Source organism: Balaenoptera musculus, chromosome 3, assembly GCF_009873245.2.
Source record: "Balaenoptera musculus isolate JJ_BM4_2016_0621 chromosome 3, mBalMus1.pri.v3, whole genome shotgun sequence".
In the NCBI taxonomy this organism is placed as follows: Eukaryota; Metazoa; Chordata; class Mammalia; order Artiodactyla; family Balaenopteridae; genus Balaenoptera; species Balaenoptera musculus.
Genome location: NC_045787.1, coordinates 56,673,099 through 56,693,298, shown reverse-complemented (window position 1 = coordinate 56,693,298; position 20,200 = coordinate 56,673,099). Strand labels below are relative to the sequence as shown.

Sequence of the window (20,200 nt, the reverse complement as noted above, 5' to 3'; positions counted from 1 at the left end):
CTTGCAGGGACTTCAGAATCTTCTAGAAAACAACTCCCCATGCCAACTACAAGCCACTGAAGTGAATGATTCAGCCTGAGCAATGAGATTTTTGTAATTAATTTAGAAAATGGAGGCTCCATCACATAATCAAAATTTAGCTTACAGTCTACTTCTAATCCCATCCACGAATGGATTTATTAGATGTGTAAACTTTTTTTATTTTAATTTTATTGGCGTATAATTGATTTACAATGTTGTGTTAGTTGCAGGTGTACAGCAAAGTGATTCAGTTACACATATACAGATACTCATTCTTTTTTAGATTTTTTTCTCTTAAAGGTTATCAAAGAATACTGAATATAGAGTTCCCTGTGCTACACAGTAGGTCCTTGTTGGTAATCTATCTTATATATAGCAGTGTGTTTATGTTCATCCCAAGCTCCTGATTTATCCCTCCCCCCAGTGTTTCCCCTTTGGTAACCATAAGTTTGTTTTCAATATCTGTAAGTCTGTTTCTGTTTTGTAAATAAGTTCATTTGTATCATTTCTTAAATTAGATTCTACATATGAGTGATATCACATATTATTTGTCTTTCTCTGTTTGACTTACTTCACTTAGTATGATCATCTCTAGGTCCATCCATGTGGCTGCAAATGGTATTATTTCATTCTTTTTTATGGCTGAGTAATATTCCATTGTATATATGTAAGACATCTTCTTTATCCATTCCTCTGCTGATGGACATTTAGGTTGCTTCCATGACCTGGCTATTGTAAATAGTGCTGCTATGAACATTCAGGTGCGTGTATCTTTTCGGATTATGGTTTTCTCTGGGTATATGCCCAGGAGTGGGATTGCTGCATTATGCAGTAACTCTGTTTTTAGTTTTTTAAGGAACCTCCATACTGTTCTCCATAGTGGCTGCACCAATTTACATTCCCACCAACAGTGTAGGATGGTTCCCTTTTCTCCACACCCTCTCCAGCATTTACTGTTTGTGGACTTTTTGGCCATTCTGACCAGTAAGAGATGATACCTCATTGTAGTTTTGATTTGCATTTCTCTGATAATTAGTGATGTTGAGCTTTTTTGGACATCTGTGTGTCTTCTTTGGAGAAATGTCTATTTAGATCTTCTGCCCATTTCTTGATTAGGTTGTTTGTTTGTTTTTTTGACACAGAGGATGTGTAAACTTTAAAAACACATGTCATCTTCTGGTCTTGGACATAATAGAAAGATACAAAGCTACCAAAGATGAAGTGAGGCTCCAGGTCCTCAATGTAACCCTGAACTATCCACAATGACAAAGTCAGAGGAAGTGGTCCTGCCTTGCCCTTTTTAGCTAAAGAAAGTGGGGTCACGGTAGAGCAAAGATAAAGGCAATTCCATTGGGATGGGCTCTTTCCTTAGTTGGCAGTCACTTGACCAAGTAAGAACAAAAATAAACAGAAAGCTGTGACTTCAACATGCACTTAGGTAGCATACGACCGTAAATTAATTACATTGAGTTCCATGGGACAAATGAAACATACCAGTCCATTAAGACACACCAGGTAATAACATTGATAATATTTAATATTTATGTAGTAATTTGTCATTTTCATTGTAGTTTCCCACTTATTTTTTACCACATGTTAAGTCAAGGAAATCACTGTATAGGATATAATGACCAATCTGAACCATTCTAAGTAACAAACATTAAAAGTGTTGGTATCATCCTCAACATAGAGAACTTTACAGTTGACAAATTATTTCATTTCCATTATTTCTAGATCCTAATAACCAGCCCATTGGCTACATAGTATCTTGGGGTTTGTTTGTTATTCATTGATTCAACAAAAACTTATATTCTTTCAATGAATGTATATGCTGAACACAGTTGGTAAAACAGAAATAGTTTCAGTCCTCAAATGATTTAGGATGGAGACATATATGAAATAAACGATGACTATATATATAAAATTATAAATTGATTTATATTATAAATTAATCATAATTTTAATCACAATTAATACTGTAAATTAATCATAATTGTAAAAGACCATAACATAGAAGGCCTCTCTGAAGAAGTGACATTTAAGCGAAAACCTGAAAGATAAGTAGGGGTTAGGCTAGTGTTTCCCAACTTTTTTTCTTCTTATAGCTAGCCCCCCAACCATGGAGCCTTTTAAGACATTTTTCCTGACTCCCTCTCCCCCATGAAATGTGAATACCAAATATATCTGTATATCTGTTTATGTATGATATGTATATCTGTACTTTATAGATGGGAACTAATGGTAAAATATAAACCTATGTTACCTCGTGGTTTGGTTATTTTAATTTTTCCATAATGCTTGGAAGACTTCAGAGAAACAGATTGAGAGAGAATCTATCAGGTATCCAAACTCACTTTGTGATGTCTTCAAACAGCTTGGAGCATCCACCACGTAAAGCTAAGTCTAATGGCGTGGCACCCTCCTCGTTGGGTAAAGCCAAGGCCTGGACTCCTCCAGGGAGACACAGGAGGAACTGGGAAAGCTTAGCAAGGCCCCATCTCACAGCCAGATGCAGAAGAGACTCTCTATGTAGAGAAACTGAAAAGAAAAACATGTAATATGAGTTCCTTCATTTAAAAAGTTTGTCTTATATATTTTATCAAAGGGATTGTCAAAGTAAGAATAGTAATAGTAAACATGTCAGAGCTGGAAGGAACGATCAAAAGCATCTAATCCAGAAACCTCATTTTACCGATGTGGAGAGGTCAAGTGATTTGTGCAAGGTCAGGCAGGTGCTGGAGGCAGCTTCGCTCATCACTGGTACAATGTTGTTCTATGCACTATGGTGCACGTTCGCGTCACCTTTCACTCATGTTCAGTGAGGTCATCCATGGAAAACAAGTGCTAGGAGCACACCATCCTTTGGAAACAGACATCGTCAATTTCCAAGGTGTCCTCTAAGGAGATGCTGTTACCCTAGCAGGACAGGCTACTAGAGGCCAAGAGTGTCCAGGAGCCTCCATTTCCACTTTTTGTCCTCAGAGGTCAGCAGCTGGGGCAGAAATGGGCTCTGAGTCCATGGTCTCTCTCAAACTTTGTGGACGTACTTCTACCCATTTATTAGAGCTTTGGGATTATTTCAGTGTTGCCAACGTCACACACACCAGTGCTCTGCTTCAAAAACTCGGCCTGTGCCTCTTCACATCCCCCTTGATTAGCGGGCTCCTGCTTGGTTTGTGTCTGGGTTTTTGCTGTTGGTGTTTGCCGCTGTGTCTTATGGTTGTTTCCTGACTGTATCTTCTTACAGGCTGAGGGCATCCTAGAAGTTTTTTATTCCTAACATTAGCATGGTATAGGCAAACTGAAGTCACTCAGTATTTATTGAGTTGAATGGCAACTGACTACTAAAATCTCAATTATTTGTGTATGTTTAAATTGTCTAATTTGTATAGAGTTTGTACTCCTGTATTTCTCCTGTAATGACTCAGTGCCTGGAACACAGCTGGCCCATGATAAACATTACATTGGAAACATGTAAAAGAATACATTTGCTTACATTTTAAAAAGCTAGGCCCACGAACTCCATCGACATCAAGACACACCTTAAAACAAACCTAGTCTTAACAACTGAACATGAAAATCCTAACACTCAAGATCTGTCAGAATAAGTACTCAGTAAGAATCTGAGTTATACATACCCTCCAGTTAAGTAATGTTATTGACTGTTTGTAATCTGAAGGAGATCCAGAGGATGCTGCATCACACTGGAGTGGAAGGCCCAACAGGGTAGGACCTTATCTGTCTTTTATCCTAGCACAGTACCTGGCATGTGTATGTGCTCTATAAATATTTGCTTGTTGAAAGAATAAATGACCAATGGCTCTTTCCCTGATGACCACCCATGACAGTTAGCTTTTAATACATGGCTACAGCTGCTACTTGGAGCATCTATCATTCTTAGTTTTCTACCTCTGATACCTCCTGAGTAAAATCTGTGAACACAAAGTACATACTCCCACACAGCTTGGACACTGAAGACAAAAACTACCTACTTCTCCACCCAGCTTACCGTCTACACTAATATGATTTTGCTATTCCGTCATCTTCATTAGCATAACTTCACTGGTCCAGGAGACTCCTGCCTAGGCAAAGACTGACTATTCGTCAGAGGAACTTCCTTCAAGGCCCATCAGCTCTTTAGCAGGAAGCATTGACAGTTTAAGCCGCAAAACCAGTCTTTAACTACTATATCATGATCCTTATCTAAACCTACTCAAAATCCCTTCCCTGACACCCCTTTGCCATCACTCCTCCCCTGCATCCAAAGACCCTCATTAAACCAAACTTCGAGTTCTCAACAAATCCCAACCTTGCCTTCCTCCTTCAAGATTCTGCTAAGGCACAATGGAGGCAGAGTTCTCCCTTATCAAGGCCGGCAATAAACTCAGCTTTGTCTTACCAGCAGGTTGTGATGGTGATGTGTGTGGAGCCAGCATCCAACAAAACTCTAGTCTGAAACAATCAGAAGGAAGTACTCCGCAGCACATGGTTGCAAAAGAAAACTGCTTAGCTTACATTTTTAGTTGGTTTATACTATTTCTATATCTAGACCAATGAGCATAAAGCATTATATTTCAAATATGTAAATGCCACAGACTTCACTGTATATTTGCTCCATCATCCATCTGTGTGACACAGCACAGACCCCCCCCTCAGTAAAATGACATCTGAAAACAGACAAAGCAGTGCACCCCACCAGACATCTGTTTAATATACTTGCTATCTTCTAAAGGCTATTAAAGAACTTATCTTTAATTATTTTATCCTTTAAGTCTTTGATCTTTAAACTCACTTATTTAGAAAGTAAGGTTTTTACTCTTAACAGATTCCGAACAAGGCATGTTTGGTAACATTTACACTTTTTTTCCTCCTTAAATAATAATCGTGAAGAGACTTGTTAGGATCAGGTAACAACACACACACACACACACACACACACGAGTACACTGCCCAATGTACCAGTCAGCATGAAGCACGAGGTTGTAACCAGCCACATGAGGATGGAATTTCTAAGTCATGGATCTCAGTCTGAACCTAGGGAGAAATGCCCATGGTTATACGAGATACAATTTTTTTCCAAGAAAAATACGACCAAAAGGGAACATCTAAACCAGCGGTCCCCAGCCTTTCTGTCACCAGGGACCAGTTTCGTGGAAGACAATTTTTCCACAGACGGGGTAGGGGGAGGATGGTTCAGGGGTAATGCGAGTGATGGGGAGCGACAGATGAAGCTTTGCTAGCTCGCCCACCGCTCACCTCCTGCTGTGCGGCCCGGTTCCTAAACCTTTCGGGTTCCCTTTTAAAATCATACCACTGATAAAGGCAGTACGGTGTCAACCATTTCTATGGCACTCCCTATATATAGTGCCTGGAGCAAGACCCTAAATACCCTCCAACCTGGGCTGCAGTTCACTGTACCCAACCCGACTCCTGCACCAGCAGAGCTTCCCAGGCCTGTTTGCTAGCCCAGCTCCCTGTTCCCTCCTTTCTGGCTCCATCCTCATATCCTGTGCGATGCGAGAGGACAGCAAACATGTGGGACCGAGTGCTCACTGCTGCCCCTCTCCATCCCTCCAAATCCAGGGAAGAGGAGATCTTCTGATGTTTGAAGAAACAAAAGGCTGCCCCAAATGTGTTAAGAAAGAGTTTTATCACTCAGTATACAAGTTCAGAGCCCAGAATCAGGCAAACAGCTTGAAATAGGAAACATCATGACATATATAAACAATTCTGCTTGCTATAGAGTTTCAGATTCTTAACAGGAGTCAGGAAAACAAGCTGTGGAAAGGGGTTCTACAATTTGGTAGACATGGGGGTGTTTAAAAGGAACGGGTTTTTTAACCAAATAAATTTGTCTCTTCCTGTTTATTTGGTACCAGGAGTTATTTGAACTAGTGTAACTAAAGCAGAATTACTAATAATTGCTCTAATGGAAACCATTCAAAGGTGTGACCTGTACCATCCTGGGAGCAAGATCACCCAGACACAAAAAGGAACAGCAGGCTGTGACGTTCAATCAACATACCCATCATGGCATAAAGTGGGGCTCATCTGCCCCTGTGACAGGGAGGGAGGCTCAAAGCCCACGCCTCTCACTCTGCCACACCTCAGTTTCTCTGCCTGGAAAATGAGGCTGTCACGTCAAAGACCCAAGGTCCTAGGAATACTCATCCTTGCCTTGACTCTTTGGGGATCAAAGATCCGTGAAATACAGCACAGACCAAGAGTCCTTCCGGAGCACCTGAGGCACAAGAGCAGGGGTGGCCAGTTTGGTTGTTACTGAAGGAGCTGATTTTATGTACTGTTCAGTCCAAACTTGGGACCATTATCACACCTACACAAGGTCTGACTGTGCCTTTAAGGTAGCAGGAAATTCAGGCTGGAAGATTGAAAAATAAATTATCAGGGCCTCAGGAACTCACATGCACTGCTAGAGGAAATGTAAATTGATACACCCACTTTGGAAAACATTGTGGTATAATCTAATAAATTTGAAGAAACTAATGTCTTATGGCTGAGCAATTCCACTCCTAGATACACGCCCCAGTGAGGGCAATGCTTTGTATGCACCTGGAAGCATGCATAAAAATGTAAAATGGTCAAAAGTAGAAGTGATCTTAATCACTTGATTAATCACTTAATCAACAATAGAATAAGTTGCAGTATAATCATACACAAGTATTCTAACAATAAAAACGAATTACAGACCAATATAGAAGAAACCAAGAAATATAATGTTGAAGAGGAAAAGTCACAAAAGAATACACAGAATATGTTTTAATTAACATGAAGTTTTTAAAAAGTGAAAACAAACCATATTATATACGAATACGTGGGTAGTAAAACTATAAGGAAAAACCAGGTAACGGTTACTCTAAAAGTCAGCATAATAACTCTAAGGGGAAAGAGTTGAATGTGGCTGGGAAAGAATGAGGGGTGTTGGTACTTCTGGGGTCCAATGATGTCTGTATGTCTCTCCCTCTCTCTTCCCATTCACCCCCACATAGTTGTGTTCAAGGCCCTCCTCAGAACAATTAAAATTCTAGGGTAGGGCCCAAGCATCAGTCTTTTTTTTAATACGTATGTATGTATTTATTTATTTATTTATTTTTGGCCACTTCGGGTCTTAGTTGCGGCACACGGGATCTTTCGTTGTGGTGCGCGGGCTCCAAGAGCACGTGGGCTCTGCAGTTGCGGCACGTGGGCCCTCTGGTTGTGGCACGTGGGCTCAGTAGCCCCGCAGCATGTGGGATCTTAGTTTCCTGACCAGGGATCGAACCCGTGTCCCCTGCATTGGAAGGCAGATTCTTAACCACTGGACCACCAGGGAAGTCCCCCCCCAAGCATCAATCTTTTCTAAAGATTCCAAAGTGATTCTAAGTAAAAGCCAGGGTTGAGATTTGCTACTTTAAACATCTGGTTAACAAAATCCATATCTATGCCTCCTTTTTATACCACTGTCTTTCCAATCATCTCTTAAGATTTTATTAGCTAACAAATTTCACCAACGAATAAGACCAAAAAAAGTTTGTGACTTTTACAAGTTATTTTTAATCTACATCACTTGCTGCCAAGCCAAGATACAGCCTTAAACATTTAGCAAAATACTAAAACTGTGATGGGGACAATAATCTAGAAGCAAATGTTATTTTTAAACAAGTTAATTCAGAAGTCCTTCTACTTTGTAAGGTTTACTAATATTTCATAACTCCTGAGTAGAGCCACTGAAATGTATTCAACCCTGTAAGCTTATGAACAAAATATATTTTTTAATTCATTTTTTTAATGAATTAAAAAAATAAATCCTATCAATTAAAATAAGTTCTGCTCTGGTTTCCAAAGCCACATATACATTCATAGAGGTCTCAATTTGTGCATCTAAGTCATTGAGCAGACAAACATTGAGTCAAACTACTACCATATGCCAGGCACCGTGGACACAAAGGGGAAGCACATGGCCAGCCCACTTTAGTTTGCAATAAAATAAATATCTTGCCCATGAAATCCTGTCTGATAAACTATAGCTCTAGGCTTACACAAAGAGTGTGAACAGAAATAAATAAACTATCTGACCTACAAGGAAACTGCTCTACAGGTTAATCAACCTACATCATGTATCATGATTTGAAAGTTTACAGATGTTTATAAAATACAAAAATGATGAGCAGAAAGAGAATGAAAAAAATATTAGCAAAAATTTACATGGAGAGTGGAAGACAGTATTTGGCATGAGCATCACACACAATCTCTGATATTTTTCAGCACTCTTAATGAGAACGGGAGGAGAAGTTGTATATTATGGCATCTTCCCTTTGGGTAGCTCTGATCGGGGCTTTGGTGTGTTATAAACAAATCAGCCTTCCATACGGAAGATGGGAGGTTGGTGAGTCTAGGATAGTAACTGCAAATATAAACACACTCATAGGAAAGATATGGAAACAGGACGTCCCTTGGAGCACAATAGCAATGTGAGGCATGGTGGGATCATATAGCCAAAAGATAGAAGAGGACTGAAAAAGCATAATGGCAGGTTTTAGCTTCCCGAAGCGTCTGCTCTGCATCAGACACATTTGAGACACTCAGATTACAGCAACTCCTGACTGAAAATCTGGGAAAACACCAACCACACACACAATCATTCCAGAAAATTCACATTTTGATATACAGTACTGGAATGCACTTCATGGATTTTGTACCTCATATAGGTTGGTTATACTTACCTTGTGAAACTAGTACTAAATCAGCTGAAACACTAAAAAGTCCTTATCAGAATTCAAAGATGGTAATACAATTTCTGGCTTTCACAATCTGGGGACGTTTCCAGAGTGACTTATACAACGTGGACAACAACACAAGATATTAAGAAGCCAGACACAACACTGTGTAGTGCAATGGAAGCAGATTAAATAGCTGAAAGATCTGGAGTTGAACACTTACAGGGACGTAGCTTTGGAAAGACCACTGAATTCTCAAGTTTTAAGTTGCTTGATCTGTAAAAGGAAAGAAGGAGGGACTTCCCTGACGGTGCAGTGGTTAAGAATCCACCTGCCAATGCAGGGGAGCCCTGGTCCAGGAAGATCCCGCATGCTGCGGAGCAACTAAGCCCATGCGCCGCAACTACTGAGCCTGTTCTCTAGAGCCCGTGAGCCACAACTCCTGAGCCCACGTGTCACAACTACTGAAGCCAGCGTGCCTAGAGCCCGTGCTCCACAACAAGAAAATCCACCACAATGAGAAGACCACGCACCGCAATGAAGGGTAGCCCCTGCTCACCGCAACTAGAGAAAGCCCGCATGCAGCAATGGAGACCCAACGCAGCCAAAAATAAATAAATAAATAGATAGATAGATAGATAAATAAATTTAAAAAAAGGAAAGAAGTATCTGCTCAGCCTAGTATCCAAGATTGTCAGCAGACTATAACGAAAATAACATATGGGACAGGGGTCTCAAGAACTAAGAGAGGCTGTATGGGGGGATTTACCATTCATACATATTTGTCTGATCTTCTTAATACAAAAATATAATAAAGAGTCACTACATAGATCTATTTGCAAGCAGTTTTCCTCTGGTTATAATTTAAGGGAACTAGTTATGTGCTTAAGAGGCACTATAATTGCATCAATGAAAGACACCAGGGCTTCCCTGGTGGTGCAGTGGTTAAGAATCTGCCTGCCAATACAGGGAACACGGGTTCGAGCCCTGATCCGGGAAGATCCCACATGCCGCAGAGCAACTAAGCCCGTGCACCACAACCACTGAGCCTGCACTCTAGAGCCCGCGAGCCACAACTACTGAGCCCGCGAGCCACAACTACTGAAGCCCATGCACGTAGAGCCCATGCTCTGCAACAAGAGAAGCCACCGCAATGAGAAGCCCGCGCACCACAACAAAGAGTAGCCCCTGCTCATCTCAACTAGAGAAAGCCCGCGCGCAGCAACGAAGACCCAACGCAGCCAAAAATAAATAAATAAAATACATAAATTTATTTTAAAAAAAAATGAAAGACACCAGACGTGCCATAAGACAAATGTGCTATAGCCCCATGGCTTGGGCAGCAGGCGGTCATTAGGTGCCATAAGCAGCAATTATGTCATACCAGCTTTTCCAGCCTGTGCAATAGAATTTTTTTCATTCGTTAATATTTCTCCAAGGCTCTGATTTACATCTACCATTCATTCATTCAGTAGATATTTGTTGACAGCATACTGTGCATTGGGCATTCTTCTGCTCTCCCCTCACAGCACAGGTGAGCCTGTGGAATTCCCAGGCACCCTTCCAAGTGACCCTCCAGGAACCCTGTTCTGTTTGGGTGACAAATGAAAATACACTGCAGTCTAACTTTATTATTGACAAGAAGAAAAAGCACAGACTCATCATATCTTGGAAATGGCCTTTTGAAGTTTGCATTGGGATTCTGAATTCAAGCACAACCAGGAAACAGCCAAGCCGAGATTGAGAAATACTAAAGTTTGTGGGTATGAGCTACAACTTTAGTGGGAGATCTTATCCCCTCCTTCAGCACAGGGGCACACTCAGGAAGGGATATTCTGGTGAGAGAAGGAGAAGATAAATGGGATAAACCAAACAGGAAGTCAATGTATAAGACGAAGCCTACCTGGGGTAAGAGTGAGGGTGGAAGGTTGGGAAAAGTTAATTAGAAGTCCAGATGGCAGCTGTTACCCATGAAGGAAAATAAACCACAACATGCACCTTTATTTCATTCTTGCTAGGTGCCAATGACTACAAGGACTTTATATTTACTGTTTCCATCTAACATTTATTAAGCAACTTACATGTGTTATCTCATTTAATCCTGACAGGCACTGAACAAGGTAGGGGCAGAAACTGAGGCTTGACACAATTATGCAATTGCCCGAGCTCACTCAGATAGTAAATGGAGCATCAAGGATCTGAACCCAGGCTTTTCTACCTTTAAAACTCAAGTTCCTAACTGTTATGCTTCCAATTAGGCAAAGATAATTAGATAAAAGACAAACCCAAGAAAAGAAGGGCAGAAAAGATAGAACTTGAATAAATCAACAAACAGAGTCGGGAAAAGCAAGCAGAAGGAAACTAAGCCTCACCAATCCTCAGGGCTCAGGCCTGCACCCCACTCTCCAGATGTTGGCCTCATCTGTCTCCACATGCACATACACACACACACCCTCATGACAAACCTGCAAAATAAAAGCTGCTCCAGCTATAGATGTGGGGAAGAGAAAGTAGGCATGTGAGAATCATTATGAACTAAAACCTAGGGTAGAATTACAGAAGATATAGGCTTCTACCTATATAGCCTCATGCTCACATCAAGGCCCATATTTGAAAGAGTCAAGACAAGGCCTTGTAAAGTTCACTGGGGCCAAGGAAAAGGGGCGCTGCACCAGGACACAGGGTTGGTCATTTCCCTAGGATTATCTCATCACTTCTGGCTCACTGCCCGCCCCCTTTGCCAGGCCTCTCCCACCCATCTTCAACCATCAGCCTTTTAACCTCCAAGCATTTGGTAGTTTTTAAACCAGTATTTTATTTAATTTTTAAATAAAGTAGTACAAGGACAGCTGCCAGCATTCAAATCCTATTAAAGAAATCTATGAAAACAGCAAAAAGTTAAACTTTTTTACTCAAGGTTAAGTATTAAGAGAATCCTCGGCTACAGTCATTTTCAAATTCAATTTTAGTCTCCTGTGTGCAACCCAAAACTGCCCTGTACATTTGAAGGGTTCCCAGAGGAGAAAAGCCAGGGATGGAACACTGCCACCCAGAGGTAAATTTCAAAACCTTCTACTTTCTTGAATCCGCTGGGAAGCATATTAGGGATGGGTGTTTGAAAATAAAAGCTTCCATTTACATTTTTTTTTCCTTGAAAATTTTGAGAGAGGGAGAAAATAACCTGAAATAACCTGAAAATAACCTGAATAGAACCCTATCCTCTATTTCTCATGTGTGAGAGTGAATATGTAATTCTCTACTCCAGTCTCAGTACCATTGGTGCCCTGTAGGAGGCTTAACTTTTAAGGAAAAGTTTAAGCTGCTTTTTCTTCTTTAAAATATAGTGCCTTAAACAGAGAAGGTGCTTAATAAGAGTTGACTGACTTAACTGCAGGATAAGTCCAAATGATTTGACACGGGGAAAAAAGTCCTTTTCCTTAAGAGTTCAATTCTGTGTTAAATTCTTTACTGCCAGAAAAACCTATTCCTTAAAAATGAAAAGCTAAAAAAAGAAACAGAAGATAGAGAAACCCGTTTTAGGTTAAGGATTTTAAAATTTCACAAATGATGCAAATTTGTGTGCATATGCATGGCTAAGTATTATGAAACAATTTTACCCATTTACCATAGGACCTGTCTTAACATTCTCTCCACCACTAGCAGTCATCCAGTGGGTGACCTTAGCAACTGAAGGAATATAATACCAGCTTTAAATGTCAGAAAAGAAAGTGTGGAGATGTCTGTCCCACCAGATACTATCAGAAGTGCCAGAAGGCTAGAAAGTAATACTGAGTGTATACACAACTGCTTAAAAAATGTCAAGATTTCCAAGAAAAACATATATCCCAGACTTAGTCGATACCCATAATGCATTAATTTTAAAACTCCTCCAAAATTTTTTTAAAAACCTAAGAACTTGTATTTTGTAATAAATCTATCCTTTATGGGTTTCCTACCCACTGGTAGGACATCAGCTGATGTTATCTCAAACTTTCGGTGCAGGACAAAGCTTTGGGGCAGAAAGACAAAGCTGACATTTCACATAGTCTGTGGGACAGCACGCAAGTCTTCTAATCCAATGTACCATTCCCTGGCTAACAAGACATGGCACACAGGTGGGGACCAACCAACAGGGCCTTGCTCTATTTCCTTTCGATTTCTAGAGCTGGCAGACTGTATTCAAGGATAAAAACAACAGCCAAGCTCCATTTCAAGTGTTAAACAAACTCTGCCTCTTCCTGGTTACAGATCTCTTTCCTCTATTGAAGGAAAGATAAACAGATATTTCCCTCTGTCAAATATTGCAGGCCCACACATTGCCTTCTCTCATTGCCTAGAAAGAAGGTGATGATTCCGGGTATGTGGCTTGAAGCAAAATGTAGATGTCACAGAAAACTGGCAGTTCCCACTGAGTCTCTCATAATGAACTGTTACTTCTCACTTAACTGCGTTTCCTGCAGATAAGCAATATTACGATTGCTCTTCAAACTCCTTAAGGGAACACTGAACTATTTAGACACATTTAACAGTTGCTGAATAACCCCCATTCTTATAAACTTTCTAAGTCCTTTTGGTCGACTGCATTTCTTTTCCTTTTTCCCCCATTAGTTGTAAAGTAGAGAAAAACATTCTCCTTCAAAGGGAATTTATAAAGACCCTACTAATAAAGCACAGCATCATGCTAACCACCCTTCTTCCTAGTAACAGCGGTCCTTATCCATTAAACCTATAGCCCCTGATGAGGTTTCTCCTTCTCCTTTAAGTCACCACTCATTACACTGTGACTTGTTACTACAGATGCTACTTGGACTTGCCCTTACAACATGTATTCTGCAACCAATGCACCATTTCTCAAATTTCTGAATTCAAGTTTAAATATGTTCTGGTTGCTATAACTCCACTGGTGTTACTTGTAAGGAAAGGAGCACACTCTTGATCTGGTATTTGGAATTCATCATTAAAATAATACATTCTCTAAGTTGTTCTCAGTGGGTCCTACCCGTTCCATCCATTGCTTCTCTTTGAGGACAGTTCTCCAACCAACTGTACAACTACAGAATGAGAAGCCAGCGCCCAAAATACACTGGCTGTGTACCCAAGACAGCCCTGCAGAGAAGTTGCAAAAGCTCAGTTGGCTTACCCTAAAAACTTCTTCCACTTATAAAACCAACTATAAAGACAGGAATAAAGTTTAACTCTTTAAACTTGATAAAGCAATCTAACAGATATTTTCTTTGCTTTATAAAAAATTTTAATGTATTTGCCCTACAGATTCAATTCATGGTGCCACCTTTCTTAAATGTTCTTACCACAAAAAAGAAATGGTAATTATGTGATGGTAAGGAGTTATTAATGCTATGGTGGTAGTCATTTGCAATATATAAATGCACCAAATCAACACACTGTACACCTTAAACATGCACAAATATGTTAATTATATCTCAATAAAGCTGGAAAACAGGTTGCTATGTTTTTATAATTGGTGTAATTAATGAAGAGTTCTATCTCTTCCACAACAAAGGACTTCTTTCTGCCTATTAAGGAGACCTTTGCACATATGAAGTACTTTTACCTAGAGACCTGCAGAAAAGTCTAAACTCATTTTTCACAACAGTAATTTACTTTGGCAGAAAATGTCTTGAATCTGCAAATTGTTGCTACATATTGGTTTGTAAGTGTAAATATATGCTGTGAGAGAGAGACTTTATATGACCTTTTTTTTAAGTAAAGGGGCTTTTTTTCCTTCAATCAGAACGCATAATCAAGACAAGCTCTACCTAATTCCATAGGTTGGGAGAGGAGTTACGATGTTCAGGGGCAAGGCCATCAGTCCTCCGAGATGGCATTTGTAGTCCCTTTGGGATCTTTACTCAAATTGCAGCCTCCCCACTGGTGATGGCAAGTTTGGTGCTTGCCAGCCACGTCAGGCTTCTGGACACACAAGTGATAGGAAGTAATTTGATTGAGCAGGAAGGGAAGACTTTAACTCAAGTTATCTGAGCACCAACAGAATAAAAAAAGATTATTTTATGCCAGTTAACCTAATTGTCAAAATTATGCCAATCTCTGAGAAAAGATTTCTGTCCAAAACACAAACAAGCAAAAAATCCAGAACAAAAAAGTTAATCATGAAATTTTATGGGATAATATATTACTACTTCAAGTTTTACTGTAAATGTGAGGCACTGAGACCCTGCAGAAGCTTTTATCATAAAAGCTATTTCACAGAAAGAATGAGTTTAATTTTATGAAACAGAAATCCAATTTTATTTATGGCACAAAATTAAATAAAACACAGGATATTTCCTTCCCTAGGAGAGTAACTTAGTTGCATTGTGAGTAATGATGGGTAAGATGCAGGGCCAAGGAAAGGCTCTGCTTTTCTTCATAAGACACAATACTCTGCTCAGATTCTGGCCCTTCTACAGGTTCTCAGGCCTTCCTGATAACTCTTAGTGTTTGAAAAGAAAGGAAAATAAGCGATTTATTATAAAATGCAAGGAAATACAGTAATGCTTCATAGTAAGGCTTCCATCAGACTCTTCCACGACAAAATCATTACAGAAATCAATTTTACTCATTCTGTAACATCCTCTGTACCCCTCTAAAAAACATAGATAAATACAAAGAATTTTAAATAAATGTGAATAGTAAGGTTTTAAATAGTTTTTGGACAGGTCTTAGGAGAAATAACTACTAGGGAAAAAAACTGTTTTCCATTTACGATGCCCCTACCATTAACACATGATAAACTCCAGTGGGCCACATGCCACAGTTTATTTCCCACTTTGCTAATGTAATTTATCTGCCTCAAAGACAAGCAACACTAATAAAATATGTACGCTGAAAAAAAGATGCATTGAGCTCGTAAGAGATTCTAAACGGCTTAGGTTATAACTTTACTACATTGAAGGGGAAGGACCAGGATTGTGACATAGGAGACTCCTGAACTTCCCTCCTCCCATGGAAGTACCAAATGTACAGCTACACACAGAGCAATTCCCACTGAGAGAAATCCAGTCACTAGCTCAATGACTCCCACACATAGGACTGGATGAGAAAATACCCATACTCACGTGGGTAGGAAAGGCTGAGACACACTCTTGCCATAAACCCCACCCCCAGCTCAGCGCCATACAATCAGGAGGGAACCTCCAACTCCCAACTTTTCCCTGAGCAATCAAGGGTTTTCACCATACATGTAGCACCCCAACTTTTAAGGCTCCCACCTGAGGGATGGGCCCCCAAAACGCCTAGCTCTGAAGGCCAACGGGACTTACACCCATGAATCCCACAGGACTAGAGCAAATAAAGCAGCAGCTCTAGATGGGCATATAAGCAGGCACCCAGGCTGTCTCCCCAGGGCTCAGTGTTGAGTAAGCAGGCAGAAACACCCATCTCCCAGTATTTCCCTGGAAGAGATTTGACTTCATACTTTATAAGCTGCTGCCCGAGGGTCCAGCAACTAAGTAGAACGCATCTAGGGGCTGGCTGTCATTCTCCCTGGACCCCAAGGAAGCCAGTTGGCAATTCCCCACTCCCTTGCTCCAGTCCACTCCAACAATAAAGCCAGGTCACCAGCATCTCTCTGGAAGGAGCTGCTTTTATGGCTGTCACTCAAGAGACAGGTCCCAGATCCCCTGGCATTGACAGCCAATGGGGCTTGCATTCAGGAGTCCCACAGGACTGCGGTGGATAAAGAGGCAGTTGTTAATGGGTGTACACATAAGTACTTGCTGCAACCATCCCCCCAAGGTTCTGCACAGAGGAGCAAGCCAAAAACACCCATCTTCCAGTCTTTCCCTGGAAGGGATTTGACTGCATACTTTGCCAGCTTATGCCTTCTAATCAGCCTGCATCTAGGTGCTGACTGAGATCCTCCCCCTTAGGACACTGATGGGTCTTGGTACGCCCTCTACTACTGGGAGCCACTAAGAACAAAGACAGCAACTTGGACTAGCACAAAGATTTAAGAGGCAACCAGGAGCTTGGGCTGAGATGACTGACAAGGTTCACGTACACAAGACCAGTCTGTCAAGACTGGGAGAGGTGGCTCTTTTATCTGATGCACAGAAACCAAAACAGAGTCAAGGAAAATGGAGAAGCAGAATAAGTTCCAAACAAAAGAACAAGATAAATCTCCAGAAACTGATCTTAATGAAATGGAAATAAGTGATTTATCTGATAGAGAGTTCAAAATAACAAAGATGCTCACCGAGGTCAGGACAGCAACACATGAACAAAGTGAGAATTTCAACAAAGAGACAGAAAATGTTAAAAAGTACCAAACAGAAATCACAGAGCCGGAGAATACAATACCTGAAATGAAAAATTCAAAAGAAGAATTCAACAGCAAACTAGATCAAGTGGAAGAAAGGATCAGCAAACTAGAAGACAGGGGGATGGAACTGATCTGATCAGAGGACTGAAAAGAAAAAGGAGTGTTAACCCTGTCCCTCAACACTGATGTTGTAGAGAAGCTCTATTACAAGTCTAGGCTGCAAGCAATGTTACCTCAAGTACTACAAACTGTTCTTAGAGATAAGTCTAGAAATTTCAAGGAATTGTTTGTAATACCAAGATTTTGTCCTTTGCCTGTAGCTTCAGTTGCCCAGACCAATTGTAATTTGTTTTCCACACATGTACATACAATCTACTCTCTATACACAGAAATCCATTCACATACACACATGAAAGTCAACTTTTACTGAGAACTCAGTATGTTCAGACATTGTTGTAGAAGCTTCACCAAACACTAATTCAACCATCGCAACAAGCCAATGAGGTGGGTACTATTATGTCTCATTTTAGAAATTAAAACCCACGTGGCATCAGAACAAAAATAACTTGCCCAGATGATCTCAGAGATAGGAAGCAACTGGGCGAGGATTTGGCATATAATCTTAATGAGTATTACACTGGAATTGCTTTCCAATAGAATACAATGTCTCACCACGTAAAGCAACTGCTCCAATTTTTCTCATGAAAATACATATATCTACACAATATATACTGATATATCTTGGTGACATAAATCTGTCTGTTATAAGGGTATGGATAAACCAAAGGGTCATGACAGATGGAGGCTTGGAAAACAAGAACACATCTCCAAACATCAATGAAAATGGCAATAAGATAACCCTTGGCAATTTGGTGGCTAGCCCAGTTTTCTCCAAACTTATTTGATTATGCATCTCTGTCAGCAAAAATAATTGCACATATGCCCCAAACCCAGAAAATTGTATGCATATACTACTGTCAATGTACAGACTGAAGATTATGAAATCTTATTTCTAAATTTTAGGATGAAAAATAAATACAGCATGTGGATAACATGAATCCCACTTTGAAGGTTCTTAGTTTAAGCTGTTCATAGGAAAGTATGAAGTTCCATAACTTTCAACAATTTATCATTTTGCAGAGGCACAGACTGAACCACTGCAGAGTCCAACCTGCTATGCTGAGAGAGTTGCTGTGCTAGGAAAGTAGCCCTCTCGCTGACCTGCACCTGCCTCTCCATGAGGCTCTGAGGCTCTTTACTTATGTCTTTGAGCATGGTGACTAGTGAGAAATTATGAAAGCTTTATGTCTTTGTCAAAATGAGTCTGCCTTCCAAAATATAAAATACCCTCTAATATTATTGATAAAATTTGTTTTAAAAGCCAGGAGGCTTAAGCAAATGAAGTTCCTTAGCCAGAAAGTATATAATATATAGATAGATGATAGATAGATAGATAGATACATATGTATATATACACTCATATGAATGAATATATGTATACACATGTGTATACACACCAATGAATATATGAATATATGTGTGTATATACATATGAATAAAGTTGCTTAGCCAGAAAACATTTTTTTCCTTCTATACATACAGGAGAATTACAATAGCAATATCTAGGGTGTGCAACTCCTTAAAGGTCTCAGGATACACCGCTCATTCATTCAAGTACTTCCTGAGCACCTGTTATGTGCCAAGCTCTTCGCTAGGTCCCTGGGGATAATGGTGTGCAAAAGAGACACCATCCACTCCCTCAGGAAGCCCACCCCTTCATTTGTATCAGTCAGCTGCCACACAGCTAAGTGCAGCACATGGGATTCAGGCACGGATGACTTCTTTCATCCAAGGTCTTAAGAAATAAGAAACATCCTTAAGTGCCAGGAGAGTTTAAGTATAACCCTAATAAAGGAAAGAAATGGAGATCCTCTCTGATTGTGGCTTATGACCTTATGATTGATTCTGCTTAAAAAAAAAATCATACCCCTTTTACCTAGAGTAGTTCATTTAATCTTAATCCCTGATCAACTTTAAACCAACCTGTAACCAGAATTTATCAGGAAGCAGAAACTCTTAAAAACAGCATCATCCAACCACAAACCTAAAGTCATAGGAAGAATACAGAAAAACAGCAATAGTACATGATTGTGTCCAATAAAATACAGAGCAATAGTTCTATCTCCAATAAAATTATGTTATTTGTAATCACCATAAGTAGTATCTGTTGAACAGTGTAGCCTCATGCATAGTATGAGCTTATATACAACATCTATATCTTTGTTCACACAGATTCCAAACGGTTTTAAGAGTCTATTTAATGATATTAAGAGTCTATTTAGTCTTTTAGTAAAGAAGGGGCATCCAGAAGTAACTCCAAAAGTTAGTATAAATATAGTAAATATGAATGCTGTCAGTGACACTGACATTTTCAAAGATTTCAATGCATTGGTTACATTTCCTGCATGGCCATATTTCTTCTCAGTGTTCCACAGAGTTGGCTGCATGTTCTTCTTTGCTCAATGACTCTACCTATTTGGAAATAGGACACCAACATCCCCTTCTTACAGCAAGAAAACATGCCAAAGGAAGCGGAGCCACAGCCCAAAGCAGCTGGCTCAAGAGCCTGCCACAAAGAAACAGTCCTTCCCTCCTCGAGGAAAAGCTCTTCACCCCCTGGAACAGAGTGGCATCAACCAGCCCAGAGATGAGTGGCTCAGAATGTCAGGGATCCCAGACTGATCAGTGCAAGGCTCAGGTCAAAAGTAGGCAGGAGAACCCACCCAGGCAAACAGGCAACAAATTGTAAAGCACATTTGAACTTGACGTAAAGAGGAGACATCTTAATTTCCTGGTAAGGACCCACCTTCAAGTGAAGAATTTCCCAAGACAGTCCACCCAAGAGGCAACTCCAGATGGGTCAGAGCCAGCACGAGCTCCTCGTCCAGAGCAGGCAATGCTCCCGCCGTCAGGGCAAATGGGGTCAGCAAGGTCTGGTGGCTACTGGCTGTGAGGCGATCGGCTTGGGTGACCAGCAAGCGAGCCAGCCTGCAGGCCATATTGTCCACATAGGTCACAGAGTCAGAGCCCATGGTCACCGGGGAGTAACCTTCCGAGCAGAGGCACACAGACACCGTCACCGTCTCCTGAAGCCTGTGGCCTGGATGACAAGATAGTGAACAGT

The 20,200-nt window shown here is 40.5% G+C and overlaps 1 protein-coding gene across 4 annotated transcripts in view; it reads right to left on the bottom strand.

Annotated features, from left to right (window-relative positions):
• The window catches only part of ARHGEF28 (Rho guanine nucleotide exchange factor 28), a 309,300-nt gene that overhangs the window by 164,969 nt on the left and 124,131 nt on the right, over positions 1-20,200 (bottom strand). For 3 of the 4 annotated variants that reach the window (XM_036846524.1, XM_036846525.1, XM_036846523.1), the window contains 2 exons: positions 19,883-20,176; positions 2,376-2,559 (listed from right to left, as the gene is read on the bottom strand). In XM_036846524.1, the coding sequence (XP_036702419.1) occupies positions 2,376-2,559; positions 19,883-20,176 (478 nt within the window). The remainder of the gene's footprint in view (positions 1-2,375; positions 2,560-19,882; positions 20,177-20,200) is intronic. The other variant, XM_036846526.1, reaches the window with a different exon arrangement.